The 24,299-nt window shown below is 40.1% G+C and overlaps 1 protein-coding gene across 1 annotated transcript; it reads right to left on the bottom strand.

Moving 5' to 3' along the window:
• Positions 1-11,462: 11,462 nt before the first annotated feature.
• LOC135980832 (uncharacterized) lies at positions 11,463-18,881 on the bottom strand. The gene is made up of 2 exons (XM_065581063.1): positions 16,899-18,881; positions 11,463-14,387 (listed from the first exon to the last, which is right to left on the bottom strand). The coding sequence occupies exon 2, from the start codon at positions 12,938-12,940 to the stop codon at positions 11,795-11,797; it is 1,146 nt and encodes a 381-aa protein (XP_065437135.1). The 5' UTR covers positions 12,941-14,387; positions 16,899-18,881; the 3' UTR covers positions 11,463-11,794.
• Positions 18,882-24,299: the final 5,418 nt, after the last annotated feature.

The raw sequence follows: 24,299 nt of genomic DNA, 5'->3' as shown, positions 1-24,299 counted from the left end.
TATCCTCTACCATGTGCATGGAAAAGTTACTGTCCCAAACAATGCCCACAGCCCCTATGTATGGAAAATTATTAACCAAGATGGAGTCTCAGGTCACATGTTCACATCACATGTCCTTACATGTTTTGCTGAATCACAGGGATAGCCATTGTCTCCATGCTGTCTCAGGTGTTTCCAGGAAGGGCTGGAGAGTTGATTCTTCTTCATGGCCCATCAACCTTGAATGGTTCATCAATGCTGGGCTGGTGAGACTGGATGTAAACTACTTTGTGGGTGTCACCCCAAGCTCAAACATATTTGAGATACAAATACATAACCAATATTCATAGCTTCAAATACAGTGATGATACATGCATTTAACCAGGATAATCATACTTGGTCATTTGTATCTTTTTGATATCTTACATGACTTACAATTGCAATTAATCTTATACAAAGTATCACTTTTTTGTATCAACAACATCACTTACATATTCTAGGTACTGGAAGTACCAAGTTCTTACCCCCCATTTTGAAACAATTCCCCTTTCTTCCAGTAGTTGTTTCAGAACTAGAGACCAACAAGTACCATATAAAAGAATTCTACAGTAACATTTGGAATTTTTTCCCCCTCGTCAGTTCAGATTAAATTACAATAGGTTTCAGAACCCTGATGCTTTAATTAAATTTTAGTACATGTCAGCTTACATAAGATTTATTTTTAATTAAACAGATTGCAATTTGAGTATAATGTCTCTGACTCTGTAGCATATGCTGCCTGTTATGAGACTTAACATTTGCTGCACAAGGTACATTCAGATCATACTGAAAGTACTCACGTTGCCTCTTTAATATGCTTTTAAGATATTTAGTAAAATAACAGGGACAGGCGAACCTCTAAAAATTCATAGTTTTTTATGCTTATCTGAAATCATGGGTCAGTCCAAATCCATCTTTAAGTCCATACTCCTTTCCACTCACCTTCTTATAGGTAACTTGCTGCAGCTGTGCAGAGATATTAGCATTCCAGTTCAAATGCTACAAAAGACAACCATCTATCAAAGAAAAATCAAGTTCTGCTAGATCACGATTTTAAATTTTGGAATCACTGTGGTACTGTTGAAGATTGGCATGCAGTGTCTCCTGGTGTTCACTTGTTCTAAGGCCGGGGTTAGAGGACTAGAGTTAAGATTGTCTGAATGACATTAACTGTGCATTTGCATACTTCCTAATATGTGTTTTTCATTTAAGTGTAACCATAATTTGTAATATCAAGATCTTTATTTAATTTCTCAGAAAACCACAGTGCTCTCATAAGGGTTTTTCATTTAACTGATCCATATTTACAACTACATTCAAGATTCACAAAGCTTCCTCCTGACTATTGCTTTAGCTTTTACAATTAAGAATTTCTCAATGTCAGTTAGAGGGCTACCTGCATCTTGGCCTCTCTTTGGGCTTTTTGAGTGCAGGTGTTCTAGCTCTTGTTCTTACCTGTTTTGAGGCAGTCTAATTATTCTTCCACTATTAGATTGGGACTGGTGTACACTACCTGTTATATATCAATCATTCTGAAGGCCCAAAGGTGTTTTGGACACCTACTGGATCCTCCAATTGGGAACCTGTGACCAGTCATAATGACTAATATCATTCTGATGGGGTGTATCATAGAATCATAGAAGATTGGGGTTGGAAGAGACCTCAGGAGGTCATCTAGTTCAACCCCCTGCTCAATTCCCTATAGTTGCCCAGAGAGAGTAGAATTAAGCCAAGCAGGCCCAATCAACCAATTAAGCAGGCAGGAGAGAGATTTAGTCTGCAAAGGGACTACTAGTTGGAAGGTGGCTCAGCTGGACAAGAACAAGTGGGTCTGGCGTAAAACCCCGGAGCTGGAAACAGCTGGGAGCTGCAGGAAGGAACCATGTAGTCACTCCCTAGGAGGAAGGTGGTGTGTTCAGGACTATAGCGGGTAGTCCATGGTTACTCCCTGAGATGAGGGAGTTGGGAGGCTGGCAAACCCAGAGAGTGGGGAAGCCAGGTAGATAGGAGAAGGCTCAGGGGAATAGCAGCCAGGGAATAGGAATCCAGACTGTGGCTGTTGATTAGAGGACGCCTGATCTGTAAGTCAAGTACAAGTTGGGCCTGTGTTCCCCTTCCAGCCAGTGAGCGTATTGCATAGACCAGGCAAAGGACATGGACTGCCTGGAACAATTTATTCTAGAAATGGGAACCATGTAGTGACCTGACCATGTCCCGAAGAGGAGGCTGCAGTTCCTGGAGAAATAGGAGTCCACAGTGTGAGAAGACAATGGGAAGAGGGCTCCACATCTGGCCAGAGCTAATCCCCAGAGCAATCTGGAGGAGGCACTGCTAGCAGTGAGTGGACTCCCCATGACAATCTTCCTTATAGCAAAGTATCTTTAATTTATTTATCAGTCGGAATAAAGCATTAGAGGAAAAGAGTTTGAAAACAACAAACAGGTTACATGTTATTTCATCTCATCCAACCTTATGCTTCAGTACAAGCTAGGTTACATAGGCATTCGCTTAAGTTGCATGAGTAGAACTGAAACAGTTTGCATTCTAGCAATCCCAGATCCTCCAGTGTCTTTGGGTCTTTCAGTCTGGTTCCCTTTCATTCAAACTAGTTTGGGTGCTCCCCTTAAGACTAGGTTAGAGCCATTAAGGCTACTTGCTCTGGAAATGTCTTTTAACAGCAATGACATGTATGCTATTAGCGAGGACCTCCTCCCCTTTCTCTGCTAAATTGAAGCATTCCCCCCACCAATAAAATACAGTCACACTACACTAGTGAAAGATCTAGATGACATTTTAATGTAACCGTTTTTCCATGCAGACTTGTCAAAAGCTCAATGTTTCGTGGGAACATGTCAATTTACATGATTTTTCCCAGAAATAATTTGTAAATTTTATTTTTATGTTTTTTATTTCAATTCAATTCAGTTCCTTTTGTTTTGACTTTTATATTACAATATTATACAGTATATTACATTTTGATATTATCAAAATGAAATAATTCATTGATTCTGAATCAATTTTTTCCAGAATTTCCATTCTGAGCAACATCAGAATTTTTCACAGAATATAAATTCTAGTTTGTGATGAGTTCTAAGTAATAATTAAAAAACATCCCCACATGTGTCACACTCTGTGACAAGAGCCCCCTTGGAACCTGCAGGGTATTCAAAAATTCTGGTGAAACTTACCAAATATAGTTTGGTCATTTATATTTGTTATAGATTTTTTTTTTAATTTTGAAATTTTGTCCCATAGAACTTTTTGCAGATTTTTTTTGGGGTGGGGAATGACGACAACGATTCAATTAAAAAAAAAAAAAACCAACATTCTGGAAAAAGTCACAATTAATAATTGTACTTCAATTTTTTAAATGCCTCTAATATAAATGGGCCATGCTTCTTCCCAGACTGCACACTTATCTCATGTGGCTTCTCTTTTTCCCCATCACCAGGCCAAATCCCTTTGTAGCACCCTTTCTGTCAGAACAAGAGAGATATAAGGGGATTGGGACAAAGTTGGGGAAGGATCCCGTGGATATGTATTCGGGATGGCTAGCCCATGTCACCACTCACCACTGCCTGTGCTACCTTGACTATGCTACTAATTTTAGCATGCAAACTGAATGAGATAGCATGAGTATGTCTGCTTGAGCTGGGAATCAAACCCCTGTGCATGTAAAATAGATTTAAAGGATTTGTTTTGGCAATGGGTAGCAGATTTCTGAAGGATACCTTCTTCTACTTTGACTTTTGCAGATCTTTGGTGGATAGAGCTAAAATTTAGCGGGATCTTGATATATTGGAGAACTAGGTGATAGTCAACAAAATGAAATTGAACAAAGGCAAATGTAAGTCATGGGAGGTGATAGTACCGGTCCACTCGGCGCGGGTTAGGCTTCAGCTGGAATATTGTGTCCAATTTTGGTCACTAATGTATAGAAAGATGTAGAAAAACTGAAAAGCATCCAGAAGTGAGTAACAAAGATGATCAAAAGGATGGAATGCAAGCCATATGAGCAAAGACTGAAGGAACCAGATATGTTTAGTTTGGAAAAGAGGAGATTAAGGGGGGATATGAAAGCAGTCTTCAGATACTTGAAAGGTTGCCATACAAAAGATGGAGAAAAGTTGTTCTCTTTTGCCACAGAGGGCAGGACAAGAGGCAATGGGTTCAAACTACATCATAGGAGATTTAGATTAAATCTCAGGAGAAACTTCCTAACTGTAAGAACAGTAGGACAATGGGACTAACTCAGGAGGTTGTAGAAGCTTCTTCTCTAGCGGCTTTCAAAAGGAGGATGCATAACCATCTGTCTTGGATGGGTGAGACACAACAAATCCTGCATCTTGGCAAGGGGTCAGACTAGATGACCCTTGTGGTCCCTTACAATCCTATGATTCTACAACTGCCTCCCTTTCTCTTTGTGACCCCCCCACCTTCCTGTTTCTCCCGAGACCCAACACATAACTCCTTGCGTGCCAGTCCATAATCACATGCATCCACAATGGCAGAGAGGTCATAAATCTGGCACACAATGGAAACGGAAACTGCATTCAATAATTCCATTCCCAACACCTGCCACCACCAAGCAGTCAAAGACACCAATCTTCATCAAGACCAACCAGTGAAAACAAATTTGCCATTCCTAGGCTGAAGCAGAGTTATAATGAGCAAAGACAAATAAATGATTTAAAAAAGAGAAATTCTCAAGGAATAGGAGCACCACATTTTTGAACTACCATATTTCCAATACATTTTGTCTGGTTTGTCTCAGGGTTGCCAATACAATTCTAGGCTGCCATAAGATCATAACTCTAAAGTTGCAGGCATTCTGGCTTAGGTTTAGCAGAGCAAGGGGAATGGCAAATATTAAGCAGACACTTCATTCTTAACTATAGAGAAGCTAATTTCTCTTTATGGGGCTTATTCTGCTGTCATTGAAGTCAATGGCAAAACTCTTATTGACTGCAGTGGGGCAGAATTGACCCCTATAAGACCACAGTATTTTACAGCAATGGTCCTAAAGTACAAACTACTTGACCACTCAGTTCATCTCAAGGGGAGGGGTAAGGATTGTATGCTTATTGTAAACAAAGAAACTAAAGGATCCAGAGCAGATGTTATTTTGTCTCAGATATCAGAGGGGTAGCCGTGTTAGTCTGGATCTGTAAAAAGCAACAGAAGGTCCTGTGGCACCTTTAAGACTAACATGCGTCTGACGAAGTGGGCATTCACCCATGAAAGCTTATGCTCCAATACATCTGTTAGTCTTAAAGGTGCCACAGGACCCTCTGTTGCTTTTTATGTCTCAGATGTAATGCATATTGAGCTGTCATATTTTCTTTTATTTGGGCTTGAAATCTGCACCCAACTCTCTCCCCAACATTTTGAAGGAATTCAGAACCATTTCTGAATGCCAAACTTCTCAATTCAGACCTCTCTCTATCATGAACTCAATGCCAAATACCCACAAACTTTGTGGAACTTCAGATTCAGATCCAAACTCCATCACTCAAACCTATGCTGTTATTTACAATCCAGTGTGCTGTCCATACATTTTAATTAGTTATACTACCTTCCCTTACCAGAACAGTCTTCTGTCTTCACTGTCTTCTGACTTAGGTGCACAGAATGTATTAAAATATGATTGTCCCCAGAAGTATATCATTCATAGCAAACTCCAATTTGCAATTCAGAAATTAGATATGATTAATGATTTGTTTATTGTCACATTAGCTTATTCTATCAATCTGAACTTTTACTACTATCTTCAACAAAGCCTGGTTTGTAATAGCTGATGCGTTAGCGGAGAAATGTTTCATTTCACCAGTAATTTGTTCCTGAAGATGCTTAAGACTTGTTTGCTTACACATAATGGTGGAAAATGCTTCCATAATAGTTGTCATGGGGCTGAGTGTATACCATCTGGTATGGAATAAGAATGTTCACATCTAAATCTACTAGAGCAGAGTATATATCCTTTGTAAGTGTAATACATTTCAAGCCATTCTTCCCAAACCTAAAATAATAAATAGTCATGAGTTGAAACATTTGTAGAATTGGGCAAATTTAGTAAAACAGTCTGCCTTTTTTTTAATAACTTTAACTTTAATAACTCACCCTCAGGAGAGCTTAACTTGCTGCTACTTGAAATATGCTTGTGGGAAGACTTTTCTTTTATTCTGATAGGTACTGATATGTGAAAGCTCAGTATAATTCCATATATTTAGAGACATATGATGAATGGATTGTCTTCACCTTGCATGAAAACAGAGTGAGAGAATTTAAATGAATAAAAATAAAATGACCCCCCCCCCCCCTTCCTAGTTTTTAAAACATCCCAATTCCCTAATTCTCACTTGGAAAAAATTAAATTAAATTACCGTTTTACCTCCTATCCAATGTGGAAGTCAAAGTCAATCCCCTTTTTATCTATTGTAAAAACATATTTCATCAAAGGAAACAACCTTAAAGACATCACCAAACCTGAATGCTACTTCTGTATCTCAGCTCTTATGAAGTGCTTCAGTGTAAGAGAGACCAGACCAAACCATAGTACTTAGTAGCAGTAGCACATTCTGTGCTGAGGGTGAATAACTTGTAACAATTCAAGCTATTTTTCTAATAGTACACAGGACAAATATTTAAAAGCTTTACATTAGGAAGGGTCAGTCTCTTGCTGTTCTTCCTGAACATATAGTTCAAGAACAGTGGGCAAGAGAACACAGTTCACATGATTTTGCAGAAATACTCCATGTTTCCATTCTCCAACCTTTGCACAGAACAAGACTTTCCCCAACTAATTTCTTCCACAATGACCAAAGAACTGAGTTTATCATAAAATAAAATATCCAGTGTTTCCTCTTTGTATCTATCTTTATAGCACTTTGTGGAAGAGTTGTCTTTGTCTTCATTTGTGTGCATTGTACAGCACCTATCATATTATTAGCACTCTACAATTAATAAATACTAATGCTTACTGAACAAATTGTACAAACCTAGATGATCTGGTTCTAATAAAAAAGGGTATGCCATGTACAGTTAGAAGACCTTCATTCAGGAAAGATTCAAGAATTCTCCATTCAGCAAATATTTGGTACTTGGATGTGTTGTGAAAGTAGTGTTTCTAAATTGTTAGAGGTAGAGCATTCTGCATATAACCCTCCTGACTAACACAGAGGCACTGGCATAAGAGGCATTATTACTAAATACTTTATATTGTGGTTGTCCCTGGATGGCTAATTTAGGGCATCACTGTGCTAGATGTTGTATAAACAAACTGAATGACAGTCCCTGCCCATGAGACGCAATGGCTGGCCTGTGTTGGAGCACTGGGGAGTTACACTACTTCACTTGGAGCATTGGTGTGCGCTATACCTAATGAAGACTACTTCTTGAAGCATTCACACCCTCTGTTACTCTTATTATGGAGTGCATGTATACCTCTACATACCTGGCCAGATCCTCTGGTGGGTGGGAATGGGACTGCTGTTCTGCCTCTGCCTGTCTCCTTTAGGGACACAAAGGCATGAATAGATAGCAGACCAGGCACTCACATGTGGACTGTGACTGTGCCCAGCTACAGCACAAGAGACTATATCAGAGGCATAGACTTCTGGAGCCCCACCCCATGCCTTGTTCATCTGTGCATAAGCCAGGTACCTTTGGTTTTCTTGGGTTGTTCTCGGAGAAGAAAGAAGCTGCTATGACAACATATCATGATCATGGAAGAAGTCTGGAGGAAATTTCAACCCATGATAATTGGACAGACAATAACTATAGTCTGAAAGCAAGGGATGATGTGCAGCACCAGCAGTACATGACCAAGAGTTTCCTTCTGAATTTCACTCTTCTACTTAATACTTTGATGACAATTTTTTTTTTAAGAATTCTGTATTGCTCTGGTGCCCCTTCTAAAAAAGCAGGGCTCGGGAAACAAAGTGTTACATTTTTAGGGCAAAGTACATACATGTAGTTTGGGATCCCATTGTACCCTAACTTACCATAGGTGCATTTGAAAATCCTAGGTGTAGTTCCTGGTCCAGAACTGGGTTCCAATATTTTTTCCCCAAATGCTAAAGAACTGGTGAATAATTCACCTAATTTATAAAAATGAGATGGAGAAATAAACAGCTAGTTATGGCAAACAACTCCTCTGTAGACAAATTGTTAATATTCATCAGTTAAAAAAAAATCTGTGCAAACAATACTTATCTCACGAATGTGCCTTCTGTTTGCCATGTTCTCTGCTTGGAAAGTCACCTATGAATTGATTGGTACTTTGAGCCAAAAATAAGTGTACCGTATATGACTTTAACTTTATGGCACAATCTTCATTTTATGTTGTGCTATAATATGAATAAAAATTGTTTTCTATTCAAGTCACTAGCAATCTATCTAGTAACTTTCTTGGCAGCAAAGACATGGCAAATAGGAGTGAAGTAAACATTTATGAAAATAGATTTAGTATTTGAGTTTGGGAATAGCTCATTGACATGAGCTCTCCATGCTTGGCTCATCTTCACTAGTTCATTAACTCACACTTTGTTAACTCACATTAACTCCAATGGGAATATGCAGAGATAAAGCAAATTACAATTCAGAAAGTAACACTTTTGATGAAAGCATTGTAATAAAGCTATCCAGAATTTTACTAAAAGAGTACTGATTTTGAGTGACAATTTGTTACCACACAAGCACACCATTGGGGTCTGATGCTGCACACTGAAATCAGTAGTAGTGTCACTACTGACCTCAGAGTAAACAGGATATGAGTTTATGTGCAGAAACCACTCTAAAGACATTAGGTCAAATATAAAGCCCAACATAACCAGGCGTCAATACTTCCACCTAAAGTACTGCAGTCATAAATCATTGTAAATATACAGTAAAACCTGGCAAGAGTGACCACTCATGGGAGTTAGCAAAAGCGGCTGCTTGTAAAAGGTAGTCTTTCTTCAAAGGTTTGCACACCAGAAAGTAGTGGTGTTCTGTGGTCTCTGCAAGTAGTCACTCATCACAGGTGATCTCTAAAGCAGGTTTTACTATATTTTTGTAGCCCCATCAGTTATGCTCATAACATAGTTTATTTATGAGCATAACTGATGCACCTGCACGTAATTGCACCTGCAATTATTTGCAGGTGCAAAATGGAGGCTCTAGTTTTAAAGGCTTTTAAAACCTAGACCATTAGCCCTAGACAAGTGCTCTAAAGAGATTCATGGTAATTCCCAGAGGCATCATCCAGAAAAGATAATAGTTCCATAACTATATTTGTTCGTAAACCAATCAATATAATCCAGTGCTATGAATTAATTCACATATTTCTTTTTATAGGCAGCTGGCATGGCACACTATATGGCTATGCCCACTGAGGGTGAGTAGTTTTCAAAATATCAAATCTAAGAACAGGCTTTTTAATTACACGGTGTATGATGGAACCCAAACTTCCCTACACTACTTCAGCTCATCTCTACATGAGGAGCGTGTACTGCAGTTCTTGTACTAAAAAGTTATCACACTTCCTTTATGTCCCCTGAAGCCCCATAGGACATAAAACATACAGCAATCTGAACCAAGAGTTACTCTTGTGTAACCCATTGTATTACAAGTCCCTCTACAAGTCCAGCCCACAGATGAGGCTTTGTACTACTCATATATCTTCAAGCTGTAGAGACTTTTTTCTTTCTGTGCTGGAGATCCTCAGTTCAGTCCCTGGTGCATTGACCAAGCTGTCACTCTTGCTTCCCAGTCTGATTAAACTCTGTGTCACTACACAAAGGATGTTCTCTACAATCTCATCAATATTGTTCACAGTAAAGAGTTAAATGTATTTGTTATATCCCTATTATAGAGTTTATTTTAAGACTTGTAAATGTTATTTGACATCTAGTCGTGTAATCACATTGTTTATAGATTGAGGATCTTCTAAAAAATAGAATGAGGAATATCATTTGAAAGTTTGTATTGATTGTTGTTTTAAGGTGAAAATTACCACTCAGCAAGAGATGGCAATTTTATGATAGCCTCAGTAGTCCAGGAGCCAAAGAGAGGGTTCTAAAGAGGGATTATAAAAGAATACACTAAGAAATGCAGAATAGAGCTCTGATAGTAAAGTGCGAACAAAGGGAGAGATCTTAACCTTGATGTTTGCTGTTTAACACCTTTTCACTTTCCAAATAATGTGAAATGCAACAGCACAATGTTGTCTTTTCAAGCAATATAGTGATCTATACCTTGTCCTCGGAGGGTAGATTCCAGGTGATCCTCATTCCTGACTCCTAATAGCATTCTTCAACCTAATTCTACTTCTCCCTTTCTCTTGAAGAGCTGATGGTGGAATATAGTAGTATATTATTTTCACCAAAAACAGAATTACCTTAGCCCTACTTTTCAATACAATACATTTAAAGAGATAGTGACGGACATTTTCAGTTATGTCTACTATGTAAGAGGGTCCTGATCTTCTATTACCTGGGTGCCAGGTGGTAGATAATAGATGACGTGTACTCAAGTGCATGGGTGCAGGGGCCACCTGAGAACCAAATCCTGAGAATAGTCAAGCCAGTGAAACAGGGCCTGGAATAACCATCTCTTTGACTCTACATGGCTGGATTCCAAAGAGCTGCTAAAAAGGGATAGGGAGCTCATGATGAGCCTGTACAGCTCAAATCCCACTGTTGTCTCTGCTGAGAAATTGAAGCTTTAGAACTGAATAGTCCATGGGGTGGGAGTGAGTGAAAGACAGGTGTGTGGGTATTCTGGATCCCGCAAATATATTTTCTTTCTGGACTGATTCATACAGGGCATCCTGGAGGCTCTGCTGCGCTGAAAACATTTTTGACAATGGGAAGTTCTGTTCCAAGATGTCAGATGCCTCTGGTATGTCTAAGATCTTGCTTGACCCTTTCATTGTCCAACAGGATTCAGTAAGCCACAGAAACTAAACACCTTGCACATCAGAGGAAACATTGGGAGTAAAAGGATTATGAGAGGAAGGAATTAGTGCAGATCACATTTACTGATGTCACCACTAGACCTCTCACTTCAAGACAGAAATAAATGCTTCAATTAAACTCTTTTACTGCCAATTTTTCATTGGGTGTTCAGGCAGAGATGATCTCAACAAAAACAACCTAGAGAAAAATCTTTTATTTTGAAAAGAGTCTGATATATCCTCATTATCATGGTCAACACTTTTTCCTCCCAATTAATACCAATGTAGATTAACAGGCCCTGTGAAAATATTCCCATCTACTGAGTGCATGGCAGCTGTATAGTCAGTCTAGTACAATGCAATTGTCGGAGAAAAACGGAGTTCTCACTATTTTGTTAGGTACAGCAAGTCAGATGTTTATTAACTCTCACATGTGCAGAGGGAGAGCTGAACAGGTCTCTCCCCGGTTACTAATTACAGCAAGCATTTATACCTTTCATTACAAAAATAATGAGGGACAGCAGCATTTTTGTTTATACATAGGCCATCTTGATATCTCATTTCCTCAGTTGTTTTGACTCTTGCCAACATACAATTATTTTCTATTCCTTATCTACACAAGGTCTTCTACACTTTATCTATGCTGAGGTCATCATGACTTCTCACACAGTTCTTTCTCACCCGCCTCACACAATCCTCGCTTCTACAAATCTCGCGTTAACAGGGTTACAGTTAGCCTGACTCTTGCTAACAAACGTCATGCATTGCAGTTTCCTTCTGTCAGTTCTTTTCTCTGCTTCCACAACCCCCCCTTTTGTACTTCTAGTACAACAAACATTCTCAAATCTCTATTTGCATCAAGTCCTGGACTTCTGATTCTAAATCAGATGCTTCAACCTTAGGGGTTTTGATTGGATGCAATGACAATGCATGATTAGCATGAACATGAAAGGTATTACTATTATTACATCTTTTACAACAACAATAACATAATCCTAAACTAACTAATAACAATACAAGCAATAACATTCCCATAGCAATACTATAATGGGGTTGTTGTACAGCCTTTGTCATAAAGCACAATACATCATATTTAGTACATAAGGTAGATACTCTATAAGCAGTGTGAAAGGCATACTTTTCTACTTGATATACATTTTGAAGCATGTGAATTTGCCCTTGTACCTCAGAGATTTTCTGGATCTCAGGTAACAATGAAAGCAAATTTTGAAATCTATCAGATAGTAAGCTAGTCCAATTAAAGGGTATCTGGAACCTAAGGGCTACTTGAAAAACTCTATCTGCAGGCCAGTAAATGATATGATTGCCTGCAGTGGTAGTGAGATTAAAATGTATGTCTTGTGATATGGTGTCATTAACATACACACAGCTATCATTAGCTTGGAAGAGTAAGTGTCCTGTCAGGGTAGTTCCTTGTCCCCTACCCTCCCAGCAAACGTAGTCATAGACAGTGACAACTTCTCCTGGCTTCAGTTTACGTGTACACTGAAGCTGTGGGGGTTCTAATGGCCAGAATGTCCATAGGTTACCTAACCCCATCCAAATGTCAGGTGTAATCCTAGGAGCACTAACTAAAAATCGATTGGGCATACCAGGTGGTCTAATTTCCCAGATGTCTCGATGAATTACCCAATCCCATATGCATCCTCCCCATGGACCCGGCAGGATACGGTATGTGGGAGCCCACACCCCCTGTACCGGTCCATATGCTTGGAAGGAGCACTGAGAACGTCCACACTTCCACCCAGAAAGTTTCCAAGTATGTCTCCATGGCCACAGGTCAGATGGTACTCCTGACGTGTCTGTAAGGGCAGTGGGCCAAGCCTGGTGCTCTAGATCATTCCGAATGGCCATTAGCTGGTCATTCAAAAAATCCTGAATCTCTGAGCATGCTAGATCCCACTGCAATGCCTTCCCAGCCTCAGTGATATTCAATACCATCTCTGTCAGCAACTTCTGGGTCATAGAACTAAGAGCGGAGATAACATGTAACTCACCAACTCCAGCCTGTATCTGGGTTAGTTGTGCTCCAGAAACAAGGCCTATGGCCTTCTCTAGTTGGCCCAATTTCTCATCATGTTCTTGGTTCTTAAAAATATTCCAAACTGCTGCTGCATTACTGGCCCCATCCCAAAGGGATCCGGTCAAGTCTCTCTTCTTTCTAGAGGAAATAACCCAAGCCCTCTGTTGTGCTAATCTAATGGCAGCCCCCTGTGAGCAATTATAAATTCTTGGGGTTCAATGGTAGTGATATCATATACTTTTATCTCCACTGATCCATTCAATTGTTCGCTTATATGGGATATCCTGAACCTTAAAAATATATTTTTTCAAACAATATTTAAATAAATCACTAAAGTGTGAAGGCCTTAGTCATTGGTTTTATCAAATATATGACATTGTCTGTATTTGGATGTGTTACAGGGGTAATAGTGTAATGGAGGAGATGGCAGGGGCAATGGCAACAAGGTGCCTTTGGTACTTATCATTTAAAATCCAATTAGGGAGGGCAATACATGCTGAAGGACTTATCCAAAACACAGGGCGCAGCCTGTAGAATAAACCCCAAAATCCAATCAATACCACGTTCCCAAGCATGGGTCCCACAAGTTTCTTCCTGCCAGTGTATAATTCTTTGTTTCTTCACCAGGGTCAGTTCTTAATGTCTCTTGTAGTCAGGAATCCCTGGACTTTGTGGTTTCAATTAAGCAAGTGTTCCTTCTTCTCTTTTCCTGAAACAGTGTGGTTTAGCATCATACAGGGGAGAGGTTACTAGCACATCACCCTGTAATGGTTTTGCTTCTTCTAGAAAAATCCAGAGGCACAGTAGGTCTGTCAGTGGACAAGGGAGAGGTTACTAGCACTTCACCTTGTCTTTTTTTTCTTTCTTTCTTTTTCCTGCTGTCCAGAAGACACAGCAGAGCTAGAAGGAGAAATAGGCTTATCATCAGTCGGAGAGTCCTCCCGAGGTGGAGGGGTCTTTTTACAGTGAGAAGCATGGGTCCAGGCAGGTAGTCCTTGGCACTTCACAGTGGTGGTGGTGGTTAACAGGACTTGGAAAGGGCCTTTCCAGTGTGGAGCCAAAGCAGTCTTTCGTTGATGGACTTTACATAGACTCAGTCTCCTTGTTTCAATGAATGGCAGGGCTGCTAGGGTCTTTGGGTAGCACTTCTTTTATCTGTGAGAAAAGAAACCTAACACATTTCATTAATGCCTGGCAGTGTTTTGCAGATCTCATAGTTGCTTGGGCACATTCAGGCCCCCCTTTTCTTGGCTATCAGCCAAGTCTTAGCTGTGGGCAGTGTCCTTGGATGGTGCCAGCATCTTATCTTTGGACTGAGCTTGCTAGCTATTTTTCCTCAGTTAACTCATTCTGTTCTTTTTCCTTCTCCCCTTCTTGGCTTCTTTTAACCTACAAAGGAAACTTCCACTTTTCACTCATACACCTTTTCCCAATAATGAACACATACACATTGCCATTATACAGTACATTAGTCTTATTATTCAATGTATGCCATGTACACCCTTCCAGTAAAATAACTTTATTACAGAGCTTTGGAGCAACAAACCAGGACAAGCACACCCACTTTTGAGGAGTCCACTCGGTACAACCTCAGGTGTCCAATAGCTTTCCTCCCTCCCCAGCCCTCTGGCTAGAAATCTGAAGTAGCCAGAAGGATCCCATGGGCAATATGGGGAGTGGGTTAACCTTCCATGTCCTTGCTTCCAAAGACTGTTGGTATGCAAATTTTAACAACAATTTTATCAATTAAAAAAAAAAAAATCTGGCCAATGAAGTTTCTTTTTCTTACTTAAGCAACTGTATTAGACTTTAGTATATCACATTTTCCTGATTTATCCGAACACTTTTTGTATTCCAAGTTGAATAAAAACAAGTATCTGCTTTTTGATTTAACCCTTCTATTTAATTTTGAACTAGACGGTCTTATGAAAATATTAAACCCAACAATTTTGGCCACAAGACAAACACCACAAGACAGGACAAAGAACACAAAAATAATTCCTATTGTACCAGTAAATGCATGGTACATTGAATGCTGTTCAGCTGGCATCCGTTTTCTCTGATGATCTGAAAGACAAAAGAACAGAGGTCTACCCCTTCTGGGTAGTCAGTCATTGCTTAAAATATTTCCTTTATATACACATACTCTTGTTGATTTTAGACAAAACAGAGGAATTATCCCATATTTCCTTGTATTTGTTTCATAGGCAGCCCAGGTTTCAGTGGCTTCTACCTTATTAGTTAGAAAATTGCATTAATACAGATGCTTTCTGGCTTGCTTCCAGATTCAAAGCTATCCACAGCTTAAAAATTCTTATGTAAAAAGGGACACAATTAACTTTCCCAGACTTTTGATTGCCTTTTACTTCTAACTCCTGCTTTCAAACACCGAGTGATCTGAAAAGAGACAACACAACCTATATTGGTAGGTTTGCATTTCTTTTACCTCTGCTACAATATACACTGCACATGTTCTGGGGAAAATGCACATCCTATCCACAATTCAATTTCCACAACACTAGCCACATCAATTTCTACACAAGGTGTAACTGTTTCTTTTGTGCTTACAAAATCTCCATGCACCCCTAGTAAAGTGACAGCTCGACCACACAGAGCCAGGGGCACTGTCCTTCTCTCTCTTTTTACCAGATCTTTTATCTGCTATTTTGTTACCCAAAAACAAATTCAAATCTTTATTCTTTCCTGAACAATGGGTAAAAGCCATTTACTTAACATATAATTCAAAGGGCTATCCTTAGAGGGTTTTACCAGAGACCCACCCATCTGCCTGCTGACACTCTAACAGAGAATTACACAGAGAACAGAGGGAATTATGGCCTAATAGGATCCTATTACAGGAATTTCTACTAATACTGACCGCTACAGGGGACGGGACAGAAGGATCCCAATTCAACCTCAGAGCTTCATTGCACGCGATGGCTTCCACTCTGAGGAATTACAAATGAGAGGCTCAGTTCCGTCCACACACCTAACACCTAAATGTATAAGACAGAAATTCATTAACCGGAGTCGCCAGTAACTATCACCAAAATATCGGGTCCACCTAGCTGAGAGCCAATAACAGCCAGACAGGGATAAGGAAGAGTTGCTTTATTCAGCAGAAGAAAGGAGAGCCTTGCACCTTGGTACAAAGACTCTGTCTTACACACATTTTACCATTTCAATTATTATCCTGGGGATTTGAAATCCCCCATGCTTATAATTACTTACTCCTTTCCTTCCACTATGCCCTCAAAGTTTCCAACCTGTTCTCCAATCTCTCTATCTATTGCCTGCCCGCTTGGGCCCGATCCTGCTTTTCTCGCTGAACCGTCCCTTCCATGGGCACCAGCTTTTTCACTACCAATTTAGATAAGAGGGTGGGCTTCTCAACTAGCCCCCACCCTTCCTGGTCTCTTCTCTTAAACATTCTTACTCACAAGGCTACCCGAGTCCTCCCTCGTGAGGCTTGCCACTTGGGCAAAACGCATGACCCATTGGCATTTAACTATTCAATTTTCTCTTGTGGCAATCACACTGCTCTTACAGCATATGCAAACACAAATGGTTAAATTCTGACAAGTCCCTGAAGGACCGGTACTTGCTTAGCCAGTGCTTCCTTTTCTGCCTGGAAGTCCTGTCTCAAGGCTTGCAACTTGCCCTGGGCGTAGGTTTGAGTTGCTGCCTGGTTCATGATCTATGCTCTTAATTGCTCAATTCTAGTTATCAAGTAAACAACTCTTCCCTTTTCTCCAACTTCTCTATTGCCCAGTCCTGCTACGACTGGGGTAGATCCACCTGACACCCTTCCCGGTCAGCCGGGGTGGAAAGAGGAATGCTAAATCCCTCTCCGGTTCTCAGACTTACTGCGGCTGAGAGTAGGCACACTTTCATACTCACACACGTACGTCCAGACTGGCCACGTCTGTGTATAACGTTCAGAGAAGGTGCTGTGCAATCTCCAACTTGCTTCCTCTCTTGGGAGGGCAGTTCTTTTACACCCTGAGGTCTCCTGGGCGTCTTTTCAGTGATTCCAGTCCAGGCCGGCTGCCTGTGGCTTCTTCAGCATCCCCAAACCACGCCGGCTCCAGGGTCGCAAAGGCAGACTGTTGGATCTCACTGGACAGTTAAGCTTTGCAAATGTAATCTCAGCACTGTAACTTGTATTGCCTTTGGTTTGACTATGTCTATATTTTTTCACAGTCAGCTGGGGCCGAAAGCAGTTTTTCTTTGTACTTAGCCTGGTCTGCATTGATTCTTGACCTTGAACGCAGATTAACTTTCTCTTTATCTCTGGACCAAGCTGAATTTCAAATTAACCCGTTCCTTTCCTCAATAGACAAATTGCTCCCATTGTGTGTCAGAGGCTTTTTGGTGATTAAAAGCTCCTCTGAGATGTATGATCTTATCTAGATTGAAGGTACCTTCTAGTGGGCATTGTTTAGATGAATTTTCACGCGTGTAATGATTTCAATTCTCTAAATACCTGCAGGTTTTAGTACCATAATGTACGTACATAAAATAAGCTGGGGTACCCTTAGGGGGTGAGAGGGAAGACTTAGACTGTCCCCCACCCATTTTTCCAATCACACACTCAAAGGGGAAGGATGCCCTGTCCGCGCTAGCGGTTCATAAACTAAGGACTCTCCCTACAGGGTATTCACACAGGAGTGACTAACGAGGATAGCCATGACCCCTTACACCTCCCTTCAGCAAAGAGCGTCGGCTAATCTCAGAGAGAAAGCGCCGCTTACTCTGTTGCATCCAGTGAGATGGTCAGACTGTCAGTGGCTCACACGGAGAGGAAAAGGGGAGGGAAGATGGGTGCACACACTCCTAGACCCAGGTAGCCTCCTCGCCGGACGATGCCAGGCCGAGTCAACCTACATGGGTCGGATCTCCTAAAAGATCCTCTAGTTACCGGGCTTGCGTTAGAGTAGTTCTGGTCACGAGCCAAAAGACTTCGCAGAGTACTCTGGGCGTCTTCCGGTAACACTCAATTCACACTGTGTACACACACACACACAGACCACACACACACCAAGGCCTTATACCAGGTACTACTCCTGAGTACCTCCAGGTACTATTCCCAAGTACCTCGATGCATCACTTGAGGCGGTAAAAAACCCCTCTTGAGGCGGTAACAACCCCTCAACACAGGTGCAAACCCTATGCACCTAGCATATGCTTACAGGGGGCGGCAAACAATTCCCCTATTACGCCGCTCAGCATCTGACCTTGCTGCACAGTCAATAAGTTCGGATGGCGTGAGCCCAACAGGGGCAGACGGCCCCACGGACAGTCCTCCTCCGACACCCCAATAGAGATTTCAAAAGGTCTCTTACCTCTATTGTGGCGCCATGGGGTTCGAAGGGGAACGATCCGTAGCAGCTGCCGTTGCCTCAGTGGGCGTTGCCATCCCGGACGAGCCCCCAAATTGTCGGAGAAAAACGGAGTTCTCACTATTTTGTTAGGTACAGCAAGTCAGATGTTTATTAACTCTCACATGTGCAGAGGGAGAGCTGAACAGGTCTCTCCCCGGTTACTAATTACAGCAAGCATTTATACCTTTCATTACAAAAATAATGAGGGACAGCAGCATTTTTGTTTATACATAGGCCATCTTGATATCTCATTTCCTCAGTTGTTTTGACTCTTGCCAACATACAATTATTTTCTATTCCTTATCTACACAAGGTCTTCTACACTTTATCTATGCTGAGGTCATCATGACTTCTCACACAGTTCTTTCTCACCCGCCTCACACAATCCTCGCTTCTACAAATCTCGCGTTAACAGGGTTACAGTTAGCCTGACTCTTGCTAACAAACGTCATGCATTGCAGTTTCCTTCTGTCAGTTCTTTTCTCTGCTTCCACACAATGTATTGCTTTGCAAAGCATCTCTAGATAGAATGGTTTTTTTTAGCATGCTGTCAACTTTCCTCAGTTATATGAATCTGTGTCGCAATACAGATCTGACAGTAATTAACATCAATATGACAGGACAATAAAGTATTAATTTAAAATTAAAGGGAAATTGCTTTACTGAAAATGTTATATTATTATAGTATAACATTAAGTGTCGTTCTGGTAATTTATTCTGCCTTTAATAGGCTCATTTCATATTTGATTTTAGATGATAAAGGATGATAAAAAGTTGATACAATGTAAATAATGCAATAGGAATTCACTATAATTGAGCATTCAATCTCAGACTACATCTCTGTCTTATAAAAGCAAACCAATTTAAAAGGTTAATTTTCATACTAAATTAACAATAAGTAAGTTTCCTGTAGAGATTTTCAGAGAACACAAAGATAATCCTAGTAGTTAGGTACATTACTATGAGATTTAACATTTTAATCTCATGAGTTTCTGAAGATTAGATTCACCACTGATTAATGATATTCAGTCTCACTTTTCTTTTCAAGTTTAACTACCATGCTTGATAGTGTTTATATATCTACAGAATTCTAAGTTTTGTGATACCTAAGTAGGGTCAAATTCTGCTTCCTGTTTTCTTGATGAAAATCCAGAGTAACTCCATGACCCATAATTTTGAGAAATTATCTAATATTTAAAATGATATGTTTATAATAGTAAAGAGAACATTTTTTCCAGGGGAGATTTTATTGTCTTTAAACGGTATTGTTATAGTGCAAAAAAGCAAACTGGGAAGGAAAAGAGACTAACCTACATTGCTTCAGTCTGCTAAAAAACAGGAAGTGCCAAGCTGCCCATCAAAAATCAGGGAAATATTAGCCTCTATGTTCAAGTGTCCCTAATTACTTGTGAAAGAGGCCTCATTCTTTCCATCAGACATCAGGTTTGCTTGAGCTACTGCTAAGTAATTAGAAAGACAAGGTGGGTGAAGCAATATCTTTTATTGGACCAGCTTTTGTTGGTGAGAGACACAAGCTTTTGAGAAGGTATTCAAAGTGTCAAAGCTAAATGCAAGATGGAACAGATTGTTTAGCGTAAGCAGTTAGCATATATTCTAAGGAACAATTCAAGGTAGAGCGATCCTGAGACCAACACAGCTACAACTACACTGCATACTGCTAAGTAAAGTGAGATAATATCGTTGCTTTACATGTACATTTGTATGTGCTTATCCATGTATAATCATTTTAAAATCATCCAGCCTAACCTAGTATTAAAAGCAGTGCAGTTTCCATATTTGTTCCTGCTAGCTGCGTACTTCCAGGCAAGCCAGCAGTAGTCTTGGCATTGTAGATTGTGCTCCTGACAGCCAACATCTGTGACACTAGTGCACCATTCATTTTCTTTAGAAGTGCCTGATATGTAGATTTCTGTTCATACCCATCCAAATGTTTGGCCCTTGGGCTATGCCTGCTCCAGCATGTATATGTTCAAGTTATACATATATTTAACAAACATGGTTAACATGAGACATATTGTTTCTTTCCATATTCAGACTAATTCAACCCTCCCTATGTACACAAAGTTGCTTCAGTTGTCATCAAAATGACCAAAAATATTTGGGGGAACATTCTGTCGGACCTCATGAGGAGGCATGCCAAATTTGCCTACCATTTTCAGATGTCAACAGCCTCCCCGGATTAAATTATCATAAATACATACTTTGAACTATTCAAAATAGTCCAATTTACAGGATACTAATCAATACAGAGGCATTTCAGAGAATTGTAGAGCATTTAATCAGAAGAAGAAGAAAAAGACTTGAAGAAATAGAAATAGGTAAGGGAAGCTATCCACAGAAGACCTGAAAAATATATTTGCTTTTTATCTTTTAAAACTTGAAATGTATACAATAGAGTTATGGCCTTTAAAATTTTGCCAGTTTCATTATATAAACAAAATGGATTGCTATTAGATAATCTCAGTATTTGTAACTTCAAGCAATTGACTATAGTAAATATAGGGAAATATAAAGGATCACTGCAGATAATGAGGATACCTATAGCAGTACAGCATGTGGACTGACAAAGCACTGGGAAAATGACTGTCAGTGAACCATGAAGAATTGGCAGTGGTTGCATTAAATGACATCAGGTGTTTTTCATCTCAAATATAAGTTTTTTTTATAATCAGCCAACTTATATCATTGACACAGCCAGGGCCGGCTCTAGGATTTTTGCCGCCCCAAGCAAAAACAATTTTGGCTCCCCCCCCCCCCCGTTTTTTTCTTACCCCACCCCTGGCCCCACCTCAACTCCGCCCCTTCCCCAAATCCCCAGCCCTGCCTCCTCCCCCCAGGCTCCCAAGCCTAGGAGGGAGAGGGAGAAGCAGCGCCTGCGCCGCGGCCACTCGGGGTCTCCCCGTCCCTCCCAGGCTGTAGCCCACAAAAGCTTATGCTCTAATAAGTTTGTTAGTCTCTAAGGTGCCACAAGTACTCCTGTTCTTTTTGTGGATACAGACTAACATGGCTGCTACTCTGAAACATGAAATATATAATAATTTCCACAGAATAATTCCTCTACCTTAAAAAAACCTCAAAGCTCTGTGAAGTGAAAATCTGTTAACAGACATAGCCACTTTTAGTTGTTCCATGTATTCCTTCTTTAATTTTACCACATGCAAGGGTGAGGGAGTTGTTTCCCTGTACCTCCAGGGTTCCCTTCTTCTGACAAGTATTGGCCTGGAACGGCAAACTGCAGCTAGTGGGAGCCGTGATCAGCCGAACTTGCGGACGCAGCAGGTAAACAAACCAGTCCATACTGCCAAAGGTTGCTGATCCCTGATCTACATATTGAATACTGTGTGCAGATGTGGTCACCACATCTCAAAATATATATATATATATATTGGAATTGGAAAAGGTTCATAAAAGGGCAACAAAAATGATTAGGGGTATGGAATGGCTGGTTGCCATATGAGGAGAGATTAATAAGACTGGGACTTTTCAGCTTGGACAAGAGCTGACGGGGGGGGGGGGAAGGATAAGATAGAGGTCTATAAAATCATGACTTGTATAGAGAAAGTAAATAAGGAAGTGTTATTTACTCCTTCTCATAACACAAGAACTAGAGTTAACAAATTAAATTAATAGGCAGCATGTTTAAAACAAACAAAAAGTATTTCTTCACACAATGCACAGTAAACCTGTGGAACTCTTTGCCAGAAGATACTGTAAAGGTCAAGATTATAATAGAGTTCAAAAAAGAACTAGATGAATTAATGGAGGATAGGTCCATCAATGGCTATTAGCTAGGATGGGCAGGGATGGTGTCCCTGACCTCTGTTTGCCTGAAGCCGGGAATGTACAGGGGATGGATCACTTGATAAGAGAAGAGGAAAAAAGAGGATAAGTACTTAGAAATGTACTTTAGCCAACTCAGAGGAAGGGGGATTCCCAACCAGCAAACCAGGTTTTTGAAAATATTAATTGATACTGAATAACTATTAAATAATGTACGAGGTAGTACGTTAACATTTTATTGTAACTTTGCCTTGATCATTTAAAAAAAGGCAGCTAAAGTTCTGTGGTTGTTAATTCAGATAAGAGAGATTACTGCACAATTACAGTGGGTGACATTGATTAGTTGGCTTTAATGACTAGAAAGATTAGTCCTCGGACAACTCTTTTCAAGGTAAATTAAAGAATCCTGGCAACACGAGTATGGCTATAAAGTTACAGAAAATAGTTCTTTCTAGATTAAACTAAGCTGTGAAGGACTCCCTTGACTAGATATATTTTGCAATCAAGACTTTATGTAATTATGCCTGGAACAAAACAGTGGAAATAGAATGGCAATAGGGAATTAATAGTGGTAGCTTGAAAATAGTAGCCCTGCTGCAATTAATTGATTTATTATCCTCATAATTAGTAGATTTTTAGGCCTATTGAAGCCAATGTGACTTTTACGACTGACTTCACTAGGGCCAGGATTTCATCCTAAATATCTAAGAGCATAAAAATGGTCATACTGAGTCAGACCAATGGTCCATCTAGCCCAGTATCCTGTGTTCTGATGATGGTCAGTGCCAGATGCTTCAGAGGGAATGAACAGAACAGGGCAATTATCCATCCCCTCTCCTCTGGTCCCAGCTTTCTGACAGTTGGAGTTTTAGGGGCACACAGAACGTGGGGCTGTTTCCCTGACCATCTTGGCTAATAGCCATTGATGGACCATGAACTTATCTAATCCTTTTGTAAGCCCAATTATACTTTTGGCCTTCACAACATCCCCTGGCAATGAGTTTCACAGGTTAATTGTGCATTGTATGAAGAGGTACTTCCTTATGCTTGGCTTAAACCTGCTTTCTACTAATTTCATTGGGTGTTCAAGGTATGGGCATACCATGGGTTTATATAGTGACATTATGATATTACCATCTATTATCTATCCCTTCCCTAATGGTTCCTAACCTTCTGTTAGCTTTTTTGACTATTGCTGTACTTTGAGTAGATGTACTCAGGGAAACTATCCATGGTGATTCCAAGATCTCTTCCTTGAGTGGTAAAAGTTAATTTAGACCCCATCCTTTTGTATGTATAGATAGTATTATCTTTTTTCAATGTGTATTAATTTCCATTTATCAACATTGAATTTCATTTGCCATTTTGCTGCCTAATCACCCACTTTTGTGAAATCCCTTTGTAATTCTTAACAGTCATCTTTGGATTTAACTCTTGTGAGTAATTTTATGTTGTTTGCAAACTTTGCCATCTCACTTTTTACCCGCTTTTCCATATCATTTATGAATATGTTGAACATTTTGAAAACTGATCACTTATTCCTACCCTTTGTTTCAAGTCTTTTAACCAGATACGTATCCATGAGAGGATCACTTAACCCATAACTGCTTACTTTGCTTAAGAGACTTTGGGGAGGGACCTTCTCAAATGTTCTGAAAAACCTATATATCCACTAGATCACCCTTGTCCTCAAAGAATTCTAATAGATTTACTCTAGAACATAAGTGAGTGAAACAGATGGGCCAGATGCTCAGCTAATGTACATTAGTTTAACTTCATTAAAGCATTGTGGTGCTCTTTTTCTTCTAGCAGAAACAAAATTGTTAGTGATATCCCTGCAGCTATTGAATGTTTTCTCACAAATATGAATGCTTGCTTTAAGAAAAATACTTAAATAAGGTTTCAATTTTGACAGCTAGAATACGTAAGTAAATCAAAAGCACATCTCTCGGCCCACGTCGCTTCCACAGCCCCCGTTGGCCTGGAGCAGTGAACCGCGGCCAGTGGGAGCTGCGATCGGCCAAACCTGTGGACACGGCAGGTAAACAAACCATCCCGTCCCACCAGGGGGCTTACCCTGGTGAGCCACGTGTCAAAGGTTGCCGATCCCTGATGT

The sequence above is a fragment of the Chrysemys picta genome, chromosome 1 (genome assembly GCF_011386835.1).
Source record: "Chrysemys picta bellii isolate R12L10 chromosome 1, ASM1138683v2, whole genome shotgun sequence".
NCBI classification, from domain to species: domain Eukaryota; kingdom Metazoa; phylum Chordata; order Testudines; family Emydidae; genus Chrysemys; species Chrysemys picta.
This window is presented reverse-complemented; position numbering and strand designations above follow the sequence as displayed.